The sequence below is a fragment of the Xyrauchen texanus genome, chromosome 25, assembly GCF_025860055.1.
Source record: "Xyrauchen texanus isolate HMW12.3.18 chromosome 25, RBS_HiC_50CHRs, whole genome shotgun sequence".
Classification (NCBI taxonomy): Eukaryota; Metazoa; Chordata; class Actinopteri; order Cypriniformes; family Catostomidae; genus Xyrauchen; species Xyrauchen texanus.
In genome coordinates, this window is record NC_068300.1 from 5,669,480 (window position 1) to 5,692,701 (window position 23,222).

Sequence of the window (23,222 nt, forward strand, 5' to 3'; positions counted from 1 at the left end):
ACTGCAAAATAAATACATGAACAAAACCTACACTCTTTAGTGACTGCTTCTTAGGAGAATTTTCAGTGCTGGGCAGACAGCAATGGAATGACAATCTGATAACAATAAAAACGTATCCGCATTTCAGTTTTACTCAAAAGAAAGGACTCTGTCTTTCAAGCTTTTATCCAAGCTAAATTGTGGAATTTCTCGATGGGTGGACAAAATGTATGCGTCAAAACAAATTTATCAGCACAGACAGCGGTCTGTGTGAGTGTGGAATTTTTGGAGAGAAGCTTCCACCACTAATTCATAAGCTTTAAGAACTGAAGCTTTCAAAACATCATAATTGAGGCTATCTTCAAAGGGCAATGGAGCACAAAGCTCCAGGGCTATTTCAACGATTTTACACTGGAATAAAAGCGTCCAAATCTCTTTAGGCAAATGCAAAGTGGTAGCTATGCATTCAAACACATTAAAGTAAGCACCATCCTCAGTCTCTCTAAACAGTGGGACTAACTTAATATCAAATCACAAATGGTAGAAGTGGAACAAGAGCAGTGGCACCTTCAGCTACACAGCCGTATGCACTGTGCATACCATGCATGCTCTGACTGGCCTGTTTTTTTACTCGCAGAATATTTAATCAATCATGAAGTCTGTTCCGTATTTCTATTGGCTGTTTAAAATAACTAGCGGTGACCAATTTTGCGAATTCATAATTCTTTTGAGTCTGTTCTTTTCAGTGAATTGGCCAAACAGGCTTGTAAAATGGTCTGAATTGATAAACTGATCTAAATCAATTGAAACAAAAGCTGTCTTTTTGAGAGGTACCACTGAGACACTTCAGCAAGTGCTGTCATATGAACAAAGGGCTATTCAAACTGAATGTCTTTTTGCTTCCGCTCGTGCTGTTTTCAATCGTTTTCCATGCAAGCATTAGCTAGGTGGTTGAAAACTGCATCACGATTTGCTGTGTTTTTACAGTCTCACACAGGAGCACTGCATTTTTAGAAGCCATGTGAAGTTTTAAAGAACTTCTTCAACTGATCGAGACCTGCATTCTGCCATTTTCGGTGTGGTGCATTTTGCTTATTTTGCGCAACAACGTGTATGTTCTGAATGGTTACTAGAAGAAATATTTTAGCCAATAGTTACATGAATGCTACACATACTCAAGAAAAATAATATTTCTCTCAAAGTCACTTTTGTGTTGTTTTTTGTAAAAAAAAATAAAAAATAATCTCATAAGGTTTATTGGCCAGATTTATGTATGTACCCTCAGATTAAATCCTGCATGCACCCATGAACAGGAGAAAGAGTGTTTGGTGCTAAATGTTGAGGAGACAGGAGTTTGTGGAAAACACTCCAGCGCTACTTGGGAACAGCACACACTGCATGAACTGCAAAAGCTGTGTATATTCTTGCCGTTGGACTTCCAATACAAGCCCTTTAAGTCAGACTGCAAGTATAAGGTCCTCTGTATTCAGACCCACAAGTGGATGAGGAGCAACCATCACGACTCCTGGTGACACCCCGACTGAAGCCCCTGTGCAGCCAATGTGTTAGTCTCAGATGCAGCCACCTCAACATTTTTTACATTTACATTTATGCATTTGGCAGATGCTTTTATCCAAAGCAACTTACAGAGCCCTTATTACAGGGACAATCACCCCGGAGAAACCTGGAGTTAAGTGCCTTGCTCAAGGACACAATGGTGGTGGCTGTGGGGCTGGAACCAGCATCCTTCTGATTACCAGATTACCTGTTATGTGCTTAGACCACTACACCACCACCACTCCATATTCAACAACTCTACACTAGTTACTCTGACTTTGAAGAATCCAGCCCCTAACAATTTCTCTTGCAACACTTCTATATTTGCCTGCTCAGTTGATGCTTTCAGAACAGGTGTCCTTCATTCTTGCTATCAGAATTAATTTAGAATTACCACCATCGTGTCCTTGAACAAGGCACTTAAATCCAGGTTGCTCCTGGGGGATTGTCCCTGTAATAAGTGCACTGAAATTCCCTCTGTGTACATGTATGCATGTATGTGTACCTGTATATCACATCCACCTCCGACATGTACATAATAATGATAATAATAACTTTACTCCTGCATCCTTTGCACTCTGATCACTGCACTATTTGTCAATATGTCTATATTTGTGTTGTCTACACTGTAGCCTGTGTCTGATTTTATTTTATTATTGTGTTACTGTATTTTTGTATGAGTAAGCACATCGTGAGCAATGTACAATCCTGAGTCAAATTCCTCGTATGTGTACACATACCTGGCAATAAAGCTGATTCTGATCACACCAACATGAGATACAGGTTGGCCAGCAGCACCTTCAATGGGGATATCTGAAGGCTGCAGCTTCTGAAAGCATAGGACAGGGTGTCTGCACCAAAACTCATCAGTAATGGTGGTTACTTGAGAGCCAGAGTCAATTAGAGCCTTACACACTTCCCCATTTAATTCAACCTCTCCTTCATTACAAGGGCCTACCAGGTGTGTATCAGATTGTTTTGACTTAATTTCATTAGGCTGGGGATCCTGTTGTATGCCTTAAAAGTATGCCTCTAGCTGGGTGAGCCTGTTGATCTGTTCCTCCTGGCTGCTTGCCGGTTTCTTTACCAAAGCTGTGAGTTCAGACAGATCTGTGTTCACTCCATTTCCTTTCTCAGTTCTCAGATTTTCTGCACTCTGTTGGCAGCTTACAGTTGTAAGTTTTTTTTTGCTTTTGGCTGAATTTGAAACTTCTTTGTCTCACGGGCTAGATTACGGAGTTCTGCTTGAAGATCACGAAAACTCACAAGCATGGGCTTCCTGTGATAAACCTCTTCATCATTCAGTCCTCTCAAGAACTGTTGAGTCAATTTGCTATCTCGGTCTGGGAAGGATTGGCCTCCATACTGTGCCTATTCTACTGCACTATATTGCATATGAGAATGCTGATTCACCAGAACAGTGATATCTCTCATAAAAATCAGCTAATGGATCCAGAGAAGTCTGTATATCAATATATTCAGCTTGTAGTTCCTCAAAAGCTCTGACAGGACTCTGCTCATGAGAAGGGAGATTCAGTACCAGCTTCCTTGCTTCTCCACTCAAGTGTCTGACTACTGTTGCAAAACAGATTTTCAATTCTAATCAAACACTAGACAAAAACTCAAATTATAAATGATGGGCTTTAATAATGACATCAGAAGTATGTTAACACACAGCAGGCAAGTCAAGTCAATGCACAGTTTAAATAATCAAAGTTTAACAAAAGTTTTAAAATATTGTATTTATCTAATCATGATTAAAATGGGGAAGAGGTTTTGCAGATGCAGGACACCATACTGGAACCTTATAAGAGCTGTTGTGTGCAAGATTAGCTGCCAATAGAGCTGAACAATTAATCTTTCAAAGATCACAATCTTGATTCAAGCTCTATTTTCGGTAAGAACAGACCAAAGTGCAACTCCTTTTTTCCTATAAATCTTGACATCTGTAGTCTCCATAGCGATCGTGATTTCAAGCTCAATTACACTTCTTAGTGCTCTATGCACACACATCAAGTGTTTAGGAAGTGTAGTCAAGCTTGAAATCACAAGTGTACCTAGAGACTGCAGTGTCAAGATTTATAGTTAAAAATAAGTTATAGTTTGGCCAATTCACACCCAAAACTGATCGGATCATTTCTAAAGATATGGATTAAACCACTGGAGCCATATGGATTACCTTGATGCTTCTTTTGTCATTTTGGAGCTTGACAGTTTTGTGGCATGAGGGTAAGTAAATGATTGTTTTGGTGACCTATCCCTTTAACTGTTGAATTAAGTTTGTTGTCTGAACTTGTCTCACAATGTTCGGTCAATGTTCCACACATACCTCTGATGACAGGACAATGATGCTGAAGTGTTAATTTCAACGTATTTACTTGATATCAAGGGCCTGAAGAGGATTTTTGCTCACTGTGTCTACTTGGTAGAGGTCTGCAACCCAGCCTGACCCTGACGGGACCCGAGAACCCGGTGCGTTTTGGGTCCCTTCTGCTCTAGTGTACTGAGGGTCTGCTGTGCCTTACATAAAATATAGCCTATTACAACACTTGCTAGGAGAAGAATTTAGATATTAAGCAATTTTGGGTTCAGGCTTAAAATCTGACGGTATCATTCGTGCTGGGTAGGCTCGGACCACGCGGTCTCTGGTACAGACCGGGTTTAATTTTAAGACCCCTGCAGACCTCTACTACAAATCTTTCCATGTTTATGTAGATTACTTAATTGGTTGAAACTCTTCCCACATGAAGAGAATTGGTATGGTTTCTCTCCAGTATGTGTTCTCTCATGAATTTTCAGGTTTTGTGGCTGAGTGAGTCTTTTCAAAAGTGTGAGACAAACTTTTTTTTTGTTTCCCTCCCCTTGTCCCCTCCCTCATCCAGGTAGACGGGGATGACCTGCCGGCAGATGGGGCAGAAGGCACGCACCCCCCAGGGAAAGAGCTAATTAAGCCCTCAAGAGGGATACAGGCAATGTGACAGAGAGAGAGTTACAGGCATCTATCGAAACCTGTGTGTGTTTGTGTCTTTTTGGTTCAGTTTATTATTAAACTATTATTTACATTGTCAAGCTGGTTCTCGCCGCCTCCTTTCCATTAATCCCTTTACAAAGGTTTTTCTCTAGTATGGATTCTCTCATGTGTTTTCATGTGTTCTAACCGGCTGAAACTCTTTCCACAGTGTGAACACTTGTAAGGTTTTTCTCCAGTGTGAATTCTCACATGTTTTTTCAGGTGTTGTGATCGAGTGAAACTCTTTCCACAGTGTGAGCAATTGTAAGGTTTCTCTCCAGTATGAATTCTCTCGTGTATTTTCAGGTCGCGTGACTGAGTGAAACTCTTTCCACAGTGTGTGCACTTGTAAGGTTTTTCTCCAGTGTGAATTCTCTCATGTGATTTTAGGTTTTGTACCTGAGTGAAACTCTTTCCACAGTGTGAGCACTTGTAAGGTTTTTCTCCAGTATGAAGTCTCTCGTGTGTTTTCAGGGTTGGTGAGTTTGTGAAACTCTTTCCACAGTGTGAGCACTTGTAAGGTTTCTCTCCAGAATGAATTCTCTCGTGTAGTTTCAGGTGGTCTGACTTAGTGAAACTCTTTCCACAGTGCAAGCACTTGTAAGGTTTTTCTCCAGTGTGAATTCTCTCGTGTGTTTTCATATTATGTGAGTGAGTGAAACTCTTTCCACAGTGTGAGCACTTATAAGGTTTCTCTCCAGTGTGAATTCTCTCATGTGATTTTAGGTTTTGTACCTGAGTGAAACTCTTTCCACAGTGTGAGCACTTGTAAGGCTTCTCATTTGTGTGAGTTCTCAGGTGTTTTCTTAAGTTTGTATCCACAACAAATGTTATACCACACTGATCACATTCAAATGGCCTTTCTCCAGAGTGACAGTGGAGATGATCTTTAAAATGGCCTACAGATGTTAAACTTTTTCCACACTGATGGCATGTGTAAGGCCTCTCTCCTGTGTGAACTCTCATGTGTGTTTTAAGATGACTTTTATATGTAAAATCTTTTCCACACTGAGAGCAGGTGAAAGTATTTTTGGCAGTTCTTTGAGACTTTTTTGATGGGCAATTCTTTGTAGTCTTTGAACAACTCAAATAATTTTCTCCAGTTTTGAAAATATGAACTTTCTGAAATTTCTCATCCACTTCATTCAGCTCTTGAATATCCTCGTTCACCTTCATCAGGTCTAAAACACAATAAGAGGGACAAATGTTAAAAAATTTCTTTTTTTAAATTGAACCCTAATTTAATAGCAGAAAACAACAAGCATGTAAAACCCAAGTTTGAGTTCAGGATTTCCTTTTTGTTTAAAAAATAAATCGGCTTATATAGTCACACATCCTGAAATGGGCAAAATGAAAAATATAACCTATTCAATTAAAAAATATATCTAGAAATGTAGGCCTTCCTAGATAGCTAAATTATTACCTGAAGCTCCTTGATGGCTAATGTCAAATTCGTAATTGCACAATGTGCAAAATAATGCAAGGTTTAGCAGTTTGATGTGTAGAGCACGGCCATTGCTCCTGATACTTCGTGAGGAACTGCTGTGGGGCATTGACCAGTTTCATTTTAGGCCTGCTAATCTCTCTTTCTTTCTCTCCCTGTCAATGTCCTCATCTCATGTCATGTTTTTTTAGCTGCAATCGCACACACACACAAACACACACCTCGGTAACTTTCTAGGTAACATTATTTCTGCTGCACATGTGCTCACTTTTTCCCATCCTGCCATAATCTGCTTTAATAATAATTATGAATGCGAATAAAGTCACGTTTAACAAATTGCAACACATGGTCATGGAGCATATAACTTTACATTACTTTGCCAACTTAAATGCCTGGGACGGGTTGCACCAGCTGTGCTTAAGTTCTCATATAAGTTAGGCTGTAAAGTTCACACTAAGGGATTAGTAACTACTAGTTAGTTTCAAACTAAGTCAGTGCTGAATTTGGTTGCACCAACTGTTCTTAAGGCAAGACTTAAATAGTATGTCGTAAGCTCTCCGTAAAGTGATGCGTATTCAAATAATATGACGTTTACCTGTATTTATCCGATAAAAAAACCTAAACTTCAGTTTTATCCAAGTTACAGTTGATGTTCAAATATTGTTTGCTCGTGTAACTGTCAGCTGTCATAAATTAGATCCCCATCGAAATACAATACAAAAAAGTAGATTTGATAAATAGAATATTTGCCCTGTGTAAATAACAATATATAGGAACTGTATCTGAAATAAACAAGGGGTGATAAATCAATACTAATACAACAGGCTGGAAAAATAGACATTCACTAATTTTAATATCCTATATATATTGAATGTGTTGAAACATGACACCGGGCGACGCACCATGAAATCTGCACAGTTTGAATGGTTTCATCCTGAAGAGACGCTTTAAGAGTTTCCACTTACAAAAGAGCAATACGCAGCAGGCGTTGAACGTCCTTTTCAGGATGTGTCTTTTTAAAGATGCCCTTCCGCCACCGTGTAGTTCTTGGATGTGCCTGGGTAGCGATCACACTGAGGCAGCGTTTGGTCATGTCCTCACAGTGAGAACATGATCCATCGACATCGCAACGTTGCGGTGTTCCAGCCGCTCTCCCCCGCATCGCTCCTTCCCACAGGATTGAGGATGACCCGGCTGGCGATGGAGGCGATTTGGGGATGTTAGTGGGCTCGGTTTCGCCGGGCACAGCTCCACAAACCACCCGGCACCCTCGCATGCTCGTTTGCTTCTGTCCGTGCTTAGGATGACGGCAGCTTGCTTCACGGCCAGTTTGCCTCATCCCTGGAACCAAGTTTGGATGATGACATTGCCGCTGCATCGGAGAGTGCTTAGGTGTCTAATGCTGAAGACCTGACTCCCATCCTTGGGCCAGCCCGCCCAGTCAAGAGTCTGACGCACAGATGGCCGACATGCTTTCCCGGGCCACTGCGAGTGTTGGGCTGGACTGGAACCCTCCGTCTTCCCACCAACCCTCGTGGCTTGACGATTGGTACCTCGGCTCCAGGTGCCACTACCAGTCACGCACCCCCCCAGTACCTTTCTTTCCAAAAGCAAATGACAAACTGATGAGTTCATGGAGGGCACCTTTTACTGCCCAGATCCGACCTCCTCGCTTGTCCGCTCTAATTAACCTGGACGGTGGGGCGGTCCACGGAGGTTCCTCAGGTGGACAGGGCTATTGTCCCGAGATGTGCATGGTGCCACAGAACATACCATGTGTAAATCACCCATTCCTGCTGTCAGAATTTCAACCCGTGGACAGAACTCTTTTCTGCGGACTGGAGTCCCCCTACAGCAGGTGTCTAGATGTGTCGTGGTCACCACAGACGTCTCTCAACTGGGTTGGAGCGCCATGTGCTTCGGGCATGCAGCCGCTGGCTCCTGGATGGGGCCCCGCCTGCGTTGGCACATCAACTGCTTCAAGTTGTTGGCCATACTCCTTGCCCTGCAGAGGTTTCTCCCGCCGATTCGGGAGAACGTCTTGATCCGTTCAGACAGCACCGCCCGTCACGTCACAACTCGCCTGCCATGTCCTCCTTTGGAGTCAGCTGCGACTCCGGTTGCTGTGTAAATGTCAACTTCATAATGCATGTCGAAATGCAAAACATGAGCTCACTGATGTCATAAAATATCAGTCTGCTTTTTTATTCCAACCGTTAATCCTGGTCGGAGGCCTCCATAAATATTTAGTTTATACGTTCCTACCAAGTTTAATAGTGCAACGCTCAAATATTTAGTAGTGCGGAAATTGTGACTTAATGCCCATTTACGCCACAACTAGGCTAAGTTCTAACTTGCGCAAAGCCGGTGCAACTGGTCCCAGGTGAACAAGCAAGCTAGCTTGCAAATTACGTCGCGTTATGATAACGTTATTAATGTTAAATATTTTCCAAATGTTAGCAGGTCTGCACTCATCCACACAAACCTTTTTGCTATTCCTGTTAAGGCAGTATTTTAGAGTAAACACCGATCATAATCTAACCAAAACTAGGACAATACTCATATTTAATGTATGTCTGTCTTTAATTTCTTCATTCTGACTAAAAAAAAAAAAAAAACACTTACTACAGTATGTGGTAAAACAGTGGTAAATTTTCTTAAGTGCTGATTTATAAACGATTCTCATTACAAATCAGGGGAAATGTTTGCACATCTTGTGGTCAAGTGCACATTGTAAGTGGCACAAACACACACCAAATGAGTTTGTATTGAGCAGCAGTGAAATGAGCCGCTCTGAGATGGAAAAACATCACATGTGTGAGCACAGACCACGCACCTGAACAATTCTGGACCTCTTCACTCTGGAACAAATGGTACATCAAAATATTTACATCACAGTACTTGCATAATCACTAAGCCATATAGCGAAATCAATCTTATTTAGATTTATTTCACCTCAGCTTTTCTCATCCTATTCTCCTACTTACGGGGAGGTGTCTCACAGAGCAGGTCGGCTGCATAAGTCAATGAACTGAGCGAGTATTTCACCCTGTGTATCATGTTGTGGCCAGTGGAAGACTAGTCTTAAAATCCCTCCGCCTAAATGAATTTACTAACGTAATTGCATTGGCATGTTCAAGGGAGAAGTGATGCGATACAACCGGAAGTGTAGCTCAATTAGTTTACAAGAGAAAGTGTTCACAAACTTCATTGGTTTTGATTTCATTTGAACATCTCAGCACGTGAACCAATGGGTGAAACCAAACAAAAGGCTGACATTTATGTGGATTTATAATAGAGATCTCAATGGGAAACCAAATGGGAGTCCCCTGGACCGGAATTAAACAATTATAGTAAAAAGGACTTAAATATTGATAAGTTTCTCACCCAAATTATTGAATTGCTTTATAAGAGATTAAATTAACCACTGGAGTCATATGGATTACTTTTAAAATGATTGTCTGTGCTTTTTTTTTTATTTATTTTTTTATGGCATTTTTCCACCGAACGCTAAGGTTTGACTCGACTTAATGATCTCTCGCTTTCCTTTTCTTAAACTTGCTTTTCCACTGCATTATTGTGACGCCTCAACATGGGTGGGATTATAGGCTGATCGTCATAGTTGCGCCGCCTCTACTGCCGTGACAACATATTAAATGCGACCATAAATAATAACACAACCGCTAGCTTTTAGCTACTAGCTATTGTGCAGCATAAAGCAGTTGTTGCATGGTGATTTTACAAGAGTGTAACAGTTAAATTGGCCTGGTTGTTTTAGAAGCAAGCTTTCCAGTAGCTGGTCAACTAAAGAAAGTGAAGCTTTCAAGCAGAATATTAACGTACCATCCTCAATCATGGACTCCAGCAATGCCGTGGCTTAGTCCAAGGAACTCGCCCTCCCATTGCTCGCTGGTCTAGATAGAGTCCATTTGGTCGAACCACTTCTACATTTCCTTGATGGGTCTGTAATCACGTTTGTTTTTTTTGGTTTGTTTGTTATTTTTTGACTTTTCCCTACACTGTTGGTAGGTCCGGGGCTAGCCGTGTGTAGCCAACAGCTGAGACACTTCCTGAAATACTTTTTTGTTTTGCGTGGTTTCATTTGTCGCTAATGAGAGTAACATCTGCACCTCGTTTATTGACCACATTTCATTTTACAATTCAAAAGTCGAGTGCACAAATGATCCTTCTATTGCTGTAGCTAACTTTATAACTAGCGGGTTGATGTCCCGTGTAGCAAATCCAGTGACACTTGTAGTGACGATTCTCTCTGACCAATCAGTGATCTGCAGGGTTTTGACGTCACATTTAGTATAGGCTTGTTGGAATCTCGACTGAGGTGGTACTAAAAAAATTACCAGGTGCTATTCACGGTGGAAATCCCAAAAAAGCTTGCAGAGTAGAGTCTTACCGGGCAGTTGAAAAGCCCCATAAGTTTGGTTTATCTAGGACTTATGGTTTTTGATGCAGAGAAACTCAAGGCAGAAAAAAAAGAATAAGAAAAAAAATCTGTACAAAAACATTAGGATTAGAGCACCTATGGTGCTTGGCCTCCTAATTAAAAGACATAGTGCAACAGTATTTAGCATTTTCTTTTTCTTATGTTTCTGCACTTTTTAATTACGCTGTACTAAACTGATTAATGACTGATGTATTCCATCCTGAAATCTGAACACAACTAGATCCACTTGTGAACGGATCACACAATATAATAAGAAACATACCAAAAGGAATAAAATCATCATCGCTCTGTTGTTTCTCTGCTGTGGATTCTCCTCTCATCTTCATCAGGTTCCTGCAGTCCAGCAGCTTCACTGAACACATCTTCATCTTCAATGGTATCTGCAGCATCTGCTGTTTTCCAGCGTTACAGACAGAAGTCAGAGACTCTATGGAGGTTTGATCATCATCATCATTTTCATCTTTATCTTTCTGTTGTTCCTCTGCTGTGTTTTCTTCTTTTATCTCCTCCAGCTTCACTTCAATCTTCAATGGTATTTGCAGCATCTGCTGTTCTTCAGTGTTACAGACAGAAACCAGAGACTCTGTGGAGGTTTGATCATCATCATATTTATCATTTTCATTACTCTGCTGTTCCTCTGCTGTATTTTCTTCTTTTATCTCCTCCTGTTTCATTTCAATCTTCACTGGTCTCTGCAGCATCTGCTGTTCTCCAGTGTTACAGACAGAAGTCAGAGACTCTGTGGAGGTTTGATCACCCTGATTACCGTCAGTAGAACAGAGTAAAGTGAGCTGTGAGTCCTGTGTGTCTCTGGATCTCTGTTCAGAGAGTTTGTCCAGCAGTCGCTGTGGTGTGGACTGATCTCTGCCGCTCCACACTGAATCCTGACATTCTGTGGAGGTCCCATCAGTCACACACACTGAAGATTGACAGGAAACCTTTTCCAGCTCCTGACAAACACAACACAATCACATCTGTACCGTTCATCATATCACATCATTTGAAAGCTTACAATCTCAACTTTAAGGATGAAATGAATGTTTAACCTGTAACCTGTCGTCTCTCTCCATCAGTTTTGACTTCAGTGACGTCACCTCTTACTTCAGCTGAGATATCCAGCATCTTTAAGGAAATCATACAGTTAAAAATTAAGAGATCACAGCAAAAATAATCAGTTTCTCTGGATTTACCATTTATAGGTATTTGTTTCAGTAATGAAAATGTCTGTTTTATTCTATAAATTACTGATAACATTTCTCCCAAATTCAAAATAAAAATATTGTCATTTAGAGCATTTATTTGCAGAAAATGAGAACTGGCAGGGACGGATTAACCACCGGGCTGATTGGGCAGTTGCCCAGGGGTCTCTATTATAAATCCACATAAATGTCAGCCTTATCTGAAATACCATTTGTTCGGCCAAACACGTGTTGGACAACAGCAGCACGAGCAAGTGATTGATGGGACAAGCTCAGGGAATCTGTGTCTCACACAAAACGCTTCCAAACACAAAGATAAGGTGCAGTTTAACCTGGCTGTGTACAAAGCTGATGGTTTAAATTCATATAAGCGACAAAATTCGTGCAACAGTATAAAGCACTTTAAAATGTTTAAGTCCTGCATGCATTTAATGATAAGATGAAAGGTGCCTTAATACCCTAAATATGTGGGCACGGTAAACTGACAAGAGTTCAGGGAATAATGTGCATAGTGAGCTATGAGCCTAAATAGCATCAATTCCTCTTTGCAACCTAAACTTCATCAAAATGTCGATTTGTGATAACCCTCAATGCAGCGCAACAAATGGTGAAACAGAACACAAGTGTCTCTAGAAGAGTTAATAAATATTGAAATGATTTTTTAAATTAACAGTGTCTAAAAAATGTGACAGTCTTGCACAACAAATTGTAAAACAGAACGCAGATGGAACACAGGTGTTCAGTGTATTTATATATATATAAAAGTTCGGACATCCGTCCAGTTACGTGGCCTCAATGCACATGTGAACAGCCCAGCCCGTAACTTGTCCTATAGCCTACTTTACGAACTGACTCAAACCTGGCCCAAAACCTGTAGATTTGTTGAGAACCGTCGGACTCAGGTCGACCTCTAAACATGTGCAGAATAACTAAATGGTGATTTTGGTATTTGAATTCCATACACATCCCTATTAATAATGCATGATTTTGGATTTGTTCATAATTAAGAAGTACATATAACTGGCTGTGCAAGACATTGCTCCAAACTTCTCCATCAATTTGAAAAATCCAACCAAATCTGCCAAGCGCCCTGTAGCGCATAAACGTAAACGAAGTCACGGCATGGGGGGGTTGCCTGTGCATGGCTTGGTTCATGCTTCACAAAGACGAATCTGCCTGATTCCAGTCTTGCTTAAGCACCCCCAGACCATCACCAATCCTCCAGCTGGTCGTCTAATGGTTAGACGGAGACCTGGGGAGACCTTCAAGTCACAGTGTCTCTGGTGTCATACAGTGTGTTAAGCTGGTCAACTAAATAAAGTGGAGCTTTCAAGCAGAATATAGAGTTAACGTAACAAAATATATCATCTCGACCGTGGCCGAGTCCAGGGCACTCTCCCTCCCATTGCTCGCCGGTTTAGATGGCGTCCATTTGGTGAAACGACTTCCACTTTTCCTTGATGGTTCTATAGTCACTTAAGGTTTTTTTTTTTACTTTTCCCTACACTGTTGGTAGGTCCGGTGGTAGCCATGTGAGGCCAACAGCTGCGACACTTCCTCAGATAATTTTTCGTTTCGCTCATCACTAACGACTGGACCGTCTGCACCTCTTCTATTGATACGATCTACCAAACTCATATCCATCAAAAAAGTCATACAAGTACACACAATCTACAAATTGGACAGGATGCTCCACTAGTCGTCCAACAACAAACTAGTAAGTTCAATATTTTTTTATAGCTGTGGTGATTTTAAAGTCATGAAAAAAAAGACACTTTTTGTAATGTTTAAATATTTAAAATCTAACCCTCTTTACCTCGGTCTATTTACTGCTGCTTCATAAAATATAAATTTGCATTATGAAGTTAAAATAAATTTGCAAATAAGGATTAGATGCCCATCAGAAAGGCAACTGTTCCTTTTTTTAATGCAATTCCTCTTCTGATTGGTTTTATTTGTTAATTAAAATGACAGTAAGCTGACAAATTTCAATGAATTGTCTCAATAATATCCCCATTTCACCCAAACATCAGAGGAAAAACATTAGGAACATCTGGGAAGCAAATTAGCGATAAACACACATTTCTGAATGGAAACGGCTTCAGGGCAGATTTCTTTTGCGCTGAACCAAAACTTACGCGACAAAGTGTTATTTTTTTTTAGTCATGACGTCATCACGGACGACATTTTTATCGATAAAAGTCCGTTTGGATGGAAACGGGAAAAGGCGGCAAACGTCGCAAGTTTTTTTTTCTCGCATTTTCACTTTGTCGATAACAAAATAGCGCAAAGGGTGGATGGAAACTAGGCTAATGCTGCATTTTCTTCTTGGTTCAGTTCACTTTCACAAGTCAACATTTAAAAACGGACCAAAACTATAAAAGACAAATGTGACCAAGCTGTCCCCTTATTGGTCACTATGTTTGTTCGCTATTCCAGGATCAAGATTTTTGTGCGTCGCCAGTCAGAGTTTGTGCTCCAAAAACAAATGTTCCGTCACTCGGATGGATATGAGTTGTAAAGGTTCCGACATGGTTATTTTTAACCATCATTAGTTGCTTTTTCATTATTTCTCCATTAAAACGTGCAACAGGCATCTATCTCTCTCTCTCTCTCTCTCTCTCTCTCTCTCTCTCTCTCTCTCTCTCTCACACACACAGCAGAGTAAAGTACCATATATATATATATATATATATACACACACACACACGAGTCAAAAAGTTGCTAACGCTGCTGCTACCCAAAAGAGAGAGAGAGAAAAAAAAAACAGATTGAGCACGTACCAAAATAAGTTCTTCTTCTTCGGACTCATTGGCGGTTTGCAAACCAGCTCTTGATGCTTTACCGCCACCTACTGGACTGCGGGATAAAAGGTCTAAAAAACGTATTCACGATCTTTTCATTATATTCAGTATGTGTGTGTCTGAGTCGGGTTGCACCAACTGTGCATAAGGTCTCACTTAATTTGAGACGTAAAGTTCACACTAAGGGATTAGTAACTGCTAGTTAGTTTGTAACTAAATCGGTGCTTAATTTGGCTGCACAAACTGTTCTTAAGACAAGACTTAACTAGTAGTTCGTAAGCTCTTCATAAAGTAATGCGTAGTCACATGTTTAAACCTTGCTGTTTAGATGTCTGTCAGCTGTCATAAATTTGATCCCCATTAAAATAGGAAGCGTAATAAAAGTAGATTTAGATAAATTGTATATTTGCCCTGTGTAAATAACAATATATAGGAACTGTATCTGAAATAAATAAGAGGTGATAAATAAATACTAATACAACAGGCTGGAAAAATAGACATTTGTTCATTTTAATATCATATATATTTTGAATGTGTTGACACTTGACACCGGGCGACACACCCTGAAAACTGCACCATTAGATCTGCTTCAAGCATAAAAGTTTGTTTTATTTTTCTCTCTCTCAAATGTAAACGAGTGTAAATATCAACATCATACTGTATGTCGAAAGGATTGATGTCACGTAAAACATGAGCTCATTGATGCCATAAAATATCAGTCTGCTTTTTTTATTCCAACTGTTAATCCTTTATAAATATTTAGTTTATATGTAGAGTTATGTCCTACCCGAGTTTAATGGTGCAATACTCAAATATTTAGTAGTGCATAAATTGTGACTAAGTGCCCATTTACGTCACAACTAGGCTAAGTCGTAATTTACGTATAGCTGGTGCAACCGGCCCCTGGTGCTTAAATGATCAAAACCTTATTACAGTTACATTAGTGACATCAGACAACACACCTTATTCACAGCATCACAACTAATTTTTAATGAGATAAACAGATAAATGTATTTTAAATTTCACTGAACAGAGAACTAAACTGTCTCAAATATGCTACATGTGTCTCATGTCAGCAGAAGGTGCGCCCTGTCCCGTGCAGTCCCATACAACATTGGATGGTCACTGAACCTTTTGATGCTTACATACATGGCCGTTACTAGTCACAGGAGAATTAGGTGGTTGCCTCGGGCAGCGCCATAGCTGAAGGCGCGGCACGGTCAAAAATGGTCAAGGTGGACAACATTGTTACTCTATACATAATTTAGCTGATGGAGCTTGAGAGGTCCTGCAAAGAAGAATGGGAGAAACTGCCCAAAAATACAGTGCACCCGAAAAGCTTCACTTTTTCCACATTTTGTTATTTTACAGCCTTATTCCAAAATGGATTAAATTCTTTATTTTCCTCATAATTCTACAAACAATACCCCATAATGACAATGTGAAAGAAGTTTGTTTGAAACCTTTGCAAATTTACTAAAAATAAAAAAAATAAAAAAATCACACGTACATAAGTATTCCAAATCTTTGCCATGACACTCAAAATTGAGCTCAGGTGCATCCTGTTTCCACTGATCATCATTGAGATGTTTCTACAACTTGATTGGAGTCCACCTGTGGTAAATTTAGTTGATTGGACATGATTTGGAAAGGCACACACTTGTCTATATAAGGTCCCACAGTTAACAGTGCATTTCAGAGCACAAACTAAGTCCAAGGAATTGTCTGTAGACCTCCGAGACAGGATTGTATCGAGCCACAGATCTGTGGAAGGGTACAGAAAATGTTCTGTAGCATTGAAGGTCCCAGTGAGCACAGTGGCCATTATCCATAAATGGAATAAGTTTGGAACCACCAGGACTCTTCCTAGAGCTGGCCGCCTGGCCAAACTGAGCTATCGGGGGAGAAGGGCCTTAGTCAGGGAGGTGACAAGAACCTGATGGTCACTCTGACAGAGCTCCAGCATTTCTATGTGGAGAGAGGAGAAACTTCCAGAAGAACAACCATCTCTGAAGCACTCCGCCAATGAGGCCTGTATGGTAGAGTGGCCAGACAGAAGCCACTCCTCAGTAAAAGGCACATGACAGTCTGTCTGGAGTTTGCCAAAAGGCACCCGAAGGACTCTCAGACCACGAGAAACAAAATTCTCTGGTCTGATGAAACAAAGATTAAACTCTTTGGCCTGAATGGCAAGCGTCATGTCTGGAGGAAATGAGGCACCGCTCATCACCTGGCCAATACCATCCCTACAGTGAAGCATGGTGGTGGCAGCATCATGCTGTGGGGATGTTTTTCTGCGACAGGATCTAGGAGACTAGTCAGGATCGAGGGAAAGATGAATGCAATAATGTACAGAAACATCCTTGATGAAAACCTGCTCCAGAGCGCTCTGGAACTCAGACTGGGGCGAAGGTTCATCTTCCAATAGGACAACGACCTGAAGCACACAGCCAAGATAACAAAGGTGTGGCTACGGGAAAACTCTGTGAATGTCCTTGAGTGACCCAGCTAGAGCCCAGACTTGAACCTGATTGAACATTTCAGGAGAGATCTTAAAATGGCTGTGCACCGATGCTCCCCATCCAACCTGATGGAGCTTGAAAGGTCCTGCAAAGAAGAATGGGAGAAACTGCCAAAAAATAGGTGTGCCAAGCTTGTAGCATCATACACAAAAAGACTTGAGGCTGTAATTGCTGCCAAAGGTGCTTCAACAAAGTATTGAGCAAAGGCTGCGAATACTTATGTACATGGGATTTTTTTTGTTTTATTATTAATAAATTAGCAAACAAACTTCTTTCACGTTGTCATTATGGGGTATTGTTTGTAGAATATTTTGGAAAATTATGAATTTAATCAATTTTGGAATAAGGCTGTAACATAGAAAAATGTGGAAAAAGTGAAGTGCTGTGAATACTTTCCGGATGCACTGTACTGTACCAGAGCCATATAAAGAGAGAGTTACGACAACTCCATTGACTCCAATGGAACGTTTTTTTTTTACAGCAATGGCGGCTCGTGGAGCCTCTCAATAGTTCCTGGAAGTAGCAGCAAACACCGTAGAGACGCATCAGAACAAATCGTTTGCGACGCACTTTTAAAAGGTGAGACGTTTAAAGAATAATATTATCTTATTCTGTATATTATCAGTACATCTAAATAAAAATAACTTGTCAATTAAAACCTTATAGTTGAGTATTACTCATTAAATTAGGAGATAAGGGATGTTATCGGATAACTAACAGATTAGGCAAGGATTGGAGCTGGATAAAGTTAGTAACGAACACCCTATTAATTGTAAAATCTTTGCAAATACCTCACACATTTTTTTGTTGTTGTAATTTTTATTTATATTTAGATTGCTCCTGCTGACTTGAGCCAACCATTTTTTTCTCCTCTCCATGTCAGTGGGGAAGCCATACATTCAGCACACCTTTCTCTGAGCGATTGGAGCATCCCCATGCAGCACAGCAAACCATGGTGAAGACTATGCAACGACAACATGAAAGAAAGGACACATACAAAATGCTTGGCATGCTATTTAATTTATTAGAAATGTATTCATGAATTGCTGTAAATAGTTATTGCATTTATTTGAATAAAAATACAAAAAGTAATATCATAATATATTATTACAATTTAAAATAACTGTTTCTATTTTAATGTATTTTAAAATGTAATTTACTCCTGTGATGCCAAGCTGAATTTTCAGCCTCATTACTTTTGAACGGCAGTTTATATACGAGTATGCTTAAGTTGTTTTAAAGCTGAATATATTGTGTATATGAATAAGTATTGTAAGAATTATACATTAGATATATAATATTTATAATACATAAATAATTATATTACTATATATAGAATTGTAAGAATTGTAAACAATAAGCTTCATTTCACTATATTTCACATTTACGTAACTGCTGCTAATAGTTAATAGTTCATTTGACCCATTGTGCGGCGCGAGCTGGAAATCACCTGTCACCAGCCTGTCTCTGTACTATCTGAAAAGTCATAAATATGACATTAGTTACCATGAGATTAGTGAAAACAATGAACATGAGGTAACATTAAAAGGCAACAGAAACCCTAGCCTGAAATAAGTTGAGGCAAATAACGGTAAGTGAACACTAATCCTCAAATGTTAGCTGATTTGATTTTTAAAAACAACATCGCTGTAACAACATACTCGTGCTACATACATATGTCGGTGTGTTACAGAAATATATAAAATAAATGCATTTATTGACTACTAATTACCAGAAATCGCAGTTCTGTCACTCTGCTCTAACAGTTTGGAATGACCGCAAAAGCACTTCCTGGAACTATCTGAAGTCTACGTGAATCACGTGACGATCACGCATTTTGAACTTCCGTTGTCGCAACTCTCTCTCTATATGGCTCTGTACTGTACTAAGAGTTTTTGAGGCTTGATCACCCTCAAATATCTCTGTATCTGTCAAGACAGATAGCTTTCATTGCTGTAACTATGGTTTTTTTCCTTTGTGATTCTTTAGGAAATTCTCTTAACTCATGCAACATTTTTCTGAAATTAGGGGAGGTGAATGTAACAGGTGTTATATTTATTTATTAATTTCACCCAAAATATCTCTCCTTGTTATTATAATTTGTTATATTTATATAATTATTTTGTATTCTGGAAATTATTCTTTTAATGTTTAATTTAATTTATTCTTTTAATATTGATTTGTTTTAATTGAGATGCCATGTTTCCATGGTTTGTTGGATTATACACGCAGAAGAATTGAAACAATATTACTTGAATTTAGAGTTTTCAACCTTTGCAGTCCTGGAATTCTTCACAGTCATAAATCAAACGGCCCAGGCATCCTGATTGGTCAGAAAGGCCCCTCTGCAACCTGATCTTCCACACAGAGTTAAAGCAGACTTTTCTTTTGTAAGGTTACAAGGACCATCAGATTTGCCCAACTCTTAAGACATTTCATCTTAATCTAGCCTTGCTAGATAATGCTGAAAATCACTTTGAACAGTGGTAACGTTTGTACCTGACAAATTAATGATTATAGACTGATGGAACTCTTTAAAATGTGTGTAGCGATATGCAATCACCTATAATTGATAAATATCATTTTTAATTTTGTATGATTCATCTCATTCATCTCAAGAATGGTAACTACAAGGCTTAACTTGATAAAATCAAATGATGTGTAAAACCATTGTGATTTTGTAACCAGGGATTTTCATGTTTTATTACCTACACGTATAACATCCATAAAAACACATCATGTTTAGTATATAACATTTGTTTGTGTATGAAGAAAAATTTGATGACAATGAATATCATGCCTCTTGTACTATTTTCAAGATATAAAAGCTCATGATTAAATATGCACTATTTTTGAGCGGGTAAATTCTTAAAGAGTCTGAAACAAAGGACCATAACTCAACTGTCGGAAAAGACAGCCCAGTTGAACATGTGACTCTGAAAAGTCACTTCTGATTGGCGCAGGACACCTTTGGGGAATGCAGCCAATCTCAGTTCAAATAGTTCCAAACAGGAAGAACTTGCTCTCTTGAGCTGCTCTTGCTCTCCTCACTTGCTCTTCTTCGGCCTGCACGTGCTTCGTCTGGTCGCTCCGCTGAGGGCCATGTCCTCCCATGTGAGATCCAAGGGAACTCAGGACTCGACGTCCCGAGAAGGAGTGAGAAGGCCTCGCTTCACCGCTAACCTCACCATTCATACAGACAATAAATTCGGTCACAAAGAGATCAAAACATCGACGGAACAAACTTTCGACCAAGTGCCAAGAACCTTTCCGAACCTTTCAAAGAACACAAGGAAACACCACAAAGACAAGCAAGTACATCTCCAATATTATGCTCAAAGTGCTGGTGTATTAATCAAATAATTTGGGTAATCCGATAGCAAAACGATGTAGACTCAAAGAAGGATGAAATGGTTCTTGAGGTATTGTCAACAGACTCCGTAAAGTTAATCTTCACTGTACTGATCAGTTATTTCACATTCTGTCACTTTTCATCAACCTGTCTCATGTATATATATGTTAGATTAGATTTATGTTTAGAATAGTAATAAAGTTTGTCTGTGTTCAAAGACGAATTGACTGTGGTATATTTAGATAAATAATCTCATCCCAGTTTCTGAAAGATTTCACTTCAATGCTGTACATAAATACATGTGATATAATTTTCCATGAGAATAATATCACTCCAATAAGTTAATTACTCATAATTCACTTATTAAAGCTAATTCCTTACAGAAATTGTGAGCTGTTAGAATTAGATGTTGTTCATTTATCCACACAAAGCAGAGCTAAATGAAAAAAAAGATAATCCTTGATGAGAGAAAACATTAAACATCTGTCTAGAAAACAATATGAGGAACTTGAGTTGAAAGATGTCAGTTGTGATGAGATCATGTATCGCCAACATGTATACATGGTTATCACGCAGTGCTAATTAATCATGTGCCAGGGTTATACATGCATGCATGCATTTATTTGAGACAAAAACAAAGAGAATTCAGAGACATTGAGTGAGAACAAATGATTTTATTTGAAACTGAACTTAATTTATACAAGATTCAGATATGTTTCATGTGTTGTAAAACATTTGAAGTGTATGATCTGCAAAACTGAATATTGTATTATAAGTTGATTATATGTGAAAAGATGATTAATTGATCATTTTGCTTTGTGTTATATAAGGCCGTTTTTTATTTTGGTTCCATCGAGTGTATGTTCCGTTGATGTGACAACTTGATGTGATCATGTCCCTCTTAAAGCTAGTCTTAAATAATAGTAATAATAAAAACAATTGATGGTATTTATGAAAAACTAAATATACTAGATGAAACGCATCTTGAAACTTGAACTAAAAATGCCACTGTTGATATAAAATGAGGTCTAATAGATTCTACCTTTAGTTTATTTCACATGAAACTATAAAATTGTGTCAAAATATAACAGTTACTTTTACTTGGCACATAGAACAGTGTTGCTCTTTTCCTCCTCATTGCTGTTTGGCATGTCAGGGGTGCCTTCTGTTTGAGAGGTTTGACTTGACTTCCTCCTTGACCAGGGAAGCCCGGTTGTTGCAAGCGCGCAAGAGAGAAGAGCAGATCATGATCGCGAGCTTGTTACACTCGTGAGAAAGTGCAGATGAGAATCCTTTAGCTGATTGCGAAATTATCATTAAATCTGCCGCGGCTGCCAAAATATCTTCAATGGGAGAACCATGGCATTGTTCTTTCCCTGCTGTCCACGACCCAGTCCAAATAGACCACCAGTTGAGAAACACTACTTTAACACACACTCACTTATGTCAGACCCCCTTGCCTCGCCTCTCTGACATTTTCTGCACTGCATGTGTGTGTTGCGCAAGTTGACGAGTCTGACAGTCGAGGAGGAAAGGAGACGCGCAGGTGAGATTCTCCGTCCGGTTGCATTTTTTTTCTCAATACCATAGATTAGCAAATGTACATGGTCTAAAAACTGTCAATTTTCATATCATGGAATACCGTGAAACCGGTATACCACTGCAACCCTACTTGATACACAATATAACACACTATTATAATCCATCTCTGCCCAGACGTAAACCTTTTACTTGTGTTGCGTGAGGACGCGGGTAGAATGTGTGCTTCTTCTGTCGTTTCACTTTGACTCGGTTAAGCTCGGGTGGTGAAGGTAGGATGTTTCCTTGCTCTGTCAGCGGGCAGTACAGCGGGGACATATCAGTGAAGTCGACTCAGTTGAAGGACGAGAAATCTTCATTTCTGCAGGAAAAAGGGTGAGACATGGATTGCTCAGCGGCCTCCTTCGGATCCGTCAGTGTGCTCGGTGGAACACAGAGAAATGTCGGCTCGTCCAGCAAGATGGAGATTGTATGGCCAAAGTTCAGGTAAGTACGTTACTTCCTTGGGCAACGAGGCTACATCTGGGAGACGCAGGGCTGCAATTACACGTGGTGCATACTGTCGCTGGAAGCCAAGCTTAGAAGTATCTCTGAGGTATATACTGTTGTGCGTTTCATCTAACAGGAGTTGAGAGTTCAATCCTTCACAATTACATACATAGGTGTGAAGTGAGCAAGGCTTGATGGGATCTGTAGTCTGTTTGGACTCCCTTTGTTTTGTGTTATCAGGCTTTGAGTGTTCCTACAGGCCGAAGTCAGGATTTATGACTGTAATGTATGTAGGCCTGCCTTTGTCTCCTATCTGAGTATATGAGACCCAACACTAATTTTAGTCAATTCAAACACTAGACACAACCTCAAATTATGAATGATGGGCTTTAATAACGACTTCAGAAGTATGTTAACACACAGCAGGCAAGTCAATATACACTTGAAATAATCAAAGTTTAACAAAATATTGTATTATTTATCTAATCATGATTAAAATGGGGAAGAGGTTTTGCAGATGCAGGACACCATACTGGAACCTTATAAGAGCTGTTGTGTGCAAGATTAGCTGCCAATAGAGCTGAACAATTAATCTTTCAAAGATCACAATCTTGATTCAAGCTCTATTTTCGGTAAGAACAGACCAAAGTGCAACTTCTTTTTTCCTATAAATCTTGACATCTGCAGTCTCCCTGGCGATCATGATTTCAAGCTCAATTACACTTCCTAGTGCTCTATGCACACACATCAAGTGTTTAGGAAGTGTAGTCAAGCTTGAAATCACAATTGTACCTAGAGATTGCAGTGTCAAGATTTAGAGTTATAAAGAAGTTATATTTTGGCCAATTCTCAACCAAAACTGAAA

At 39.6% G+C, this 23,222-nt stretch overlaps 1 protein-coding gene across 1 annotated transcript in view; it reads right to left on the reverse strand.

Moving 5' to 3' along the window:
* Nucleotides 1–3,179: 3,179 nt before the first annotated feature.
* The window catches only part of LOC127618950 (uncharacterized), a 435,826-nt gene continuing 415,783 nt past the window's right edge, over nucleotides 3,180–23,222 (reverse strand). The window contains 3 exon segments of the mRNA XM_052091655.1: nucleotides 3,180–5,727; nucleotides 10,715–11,399; nucleotides 11,554–11,574. Coding sequence (XP_051947615.1) covers nucleotides 4,640–5,727; nucleotides 10,715–11,399; nucleotides 11,554–11,574 — 1,794 coding nt within the window. The 3' untranslated portion in view covers nucleotides 3,180–4,639.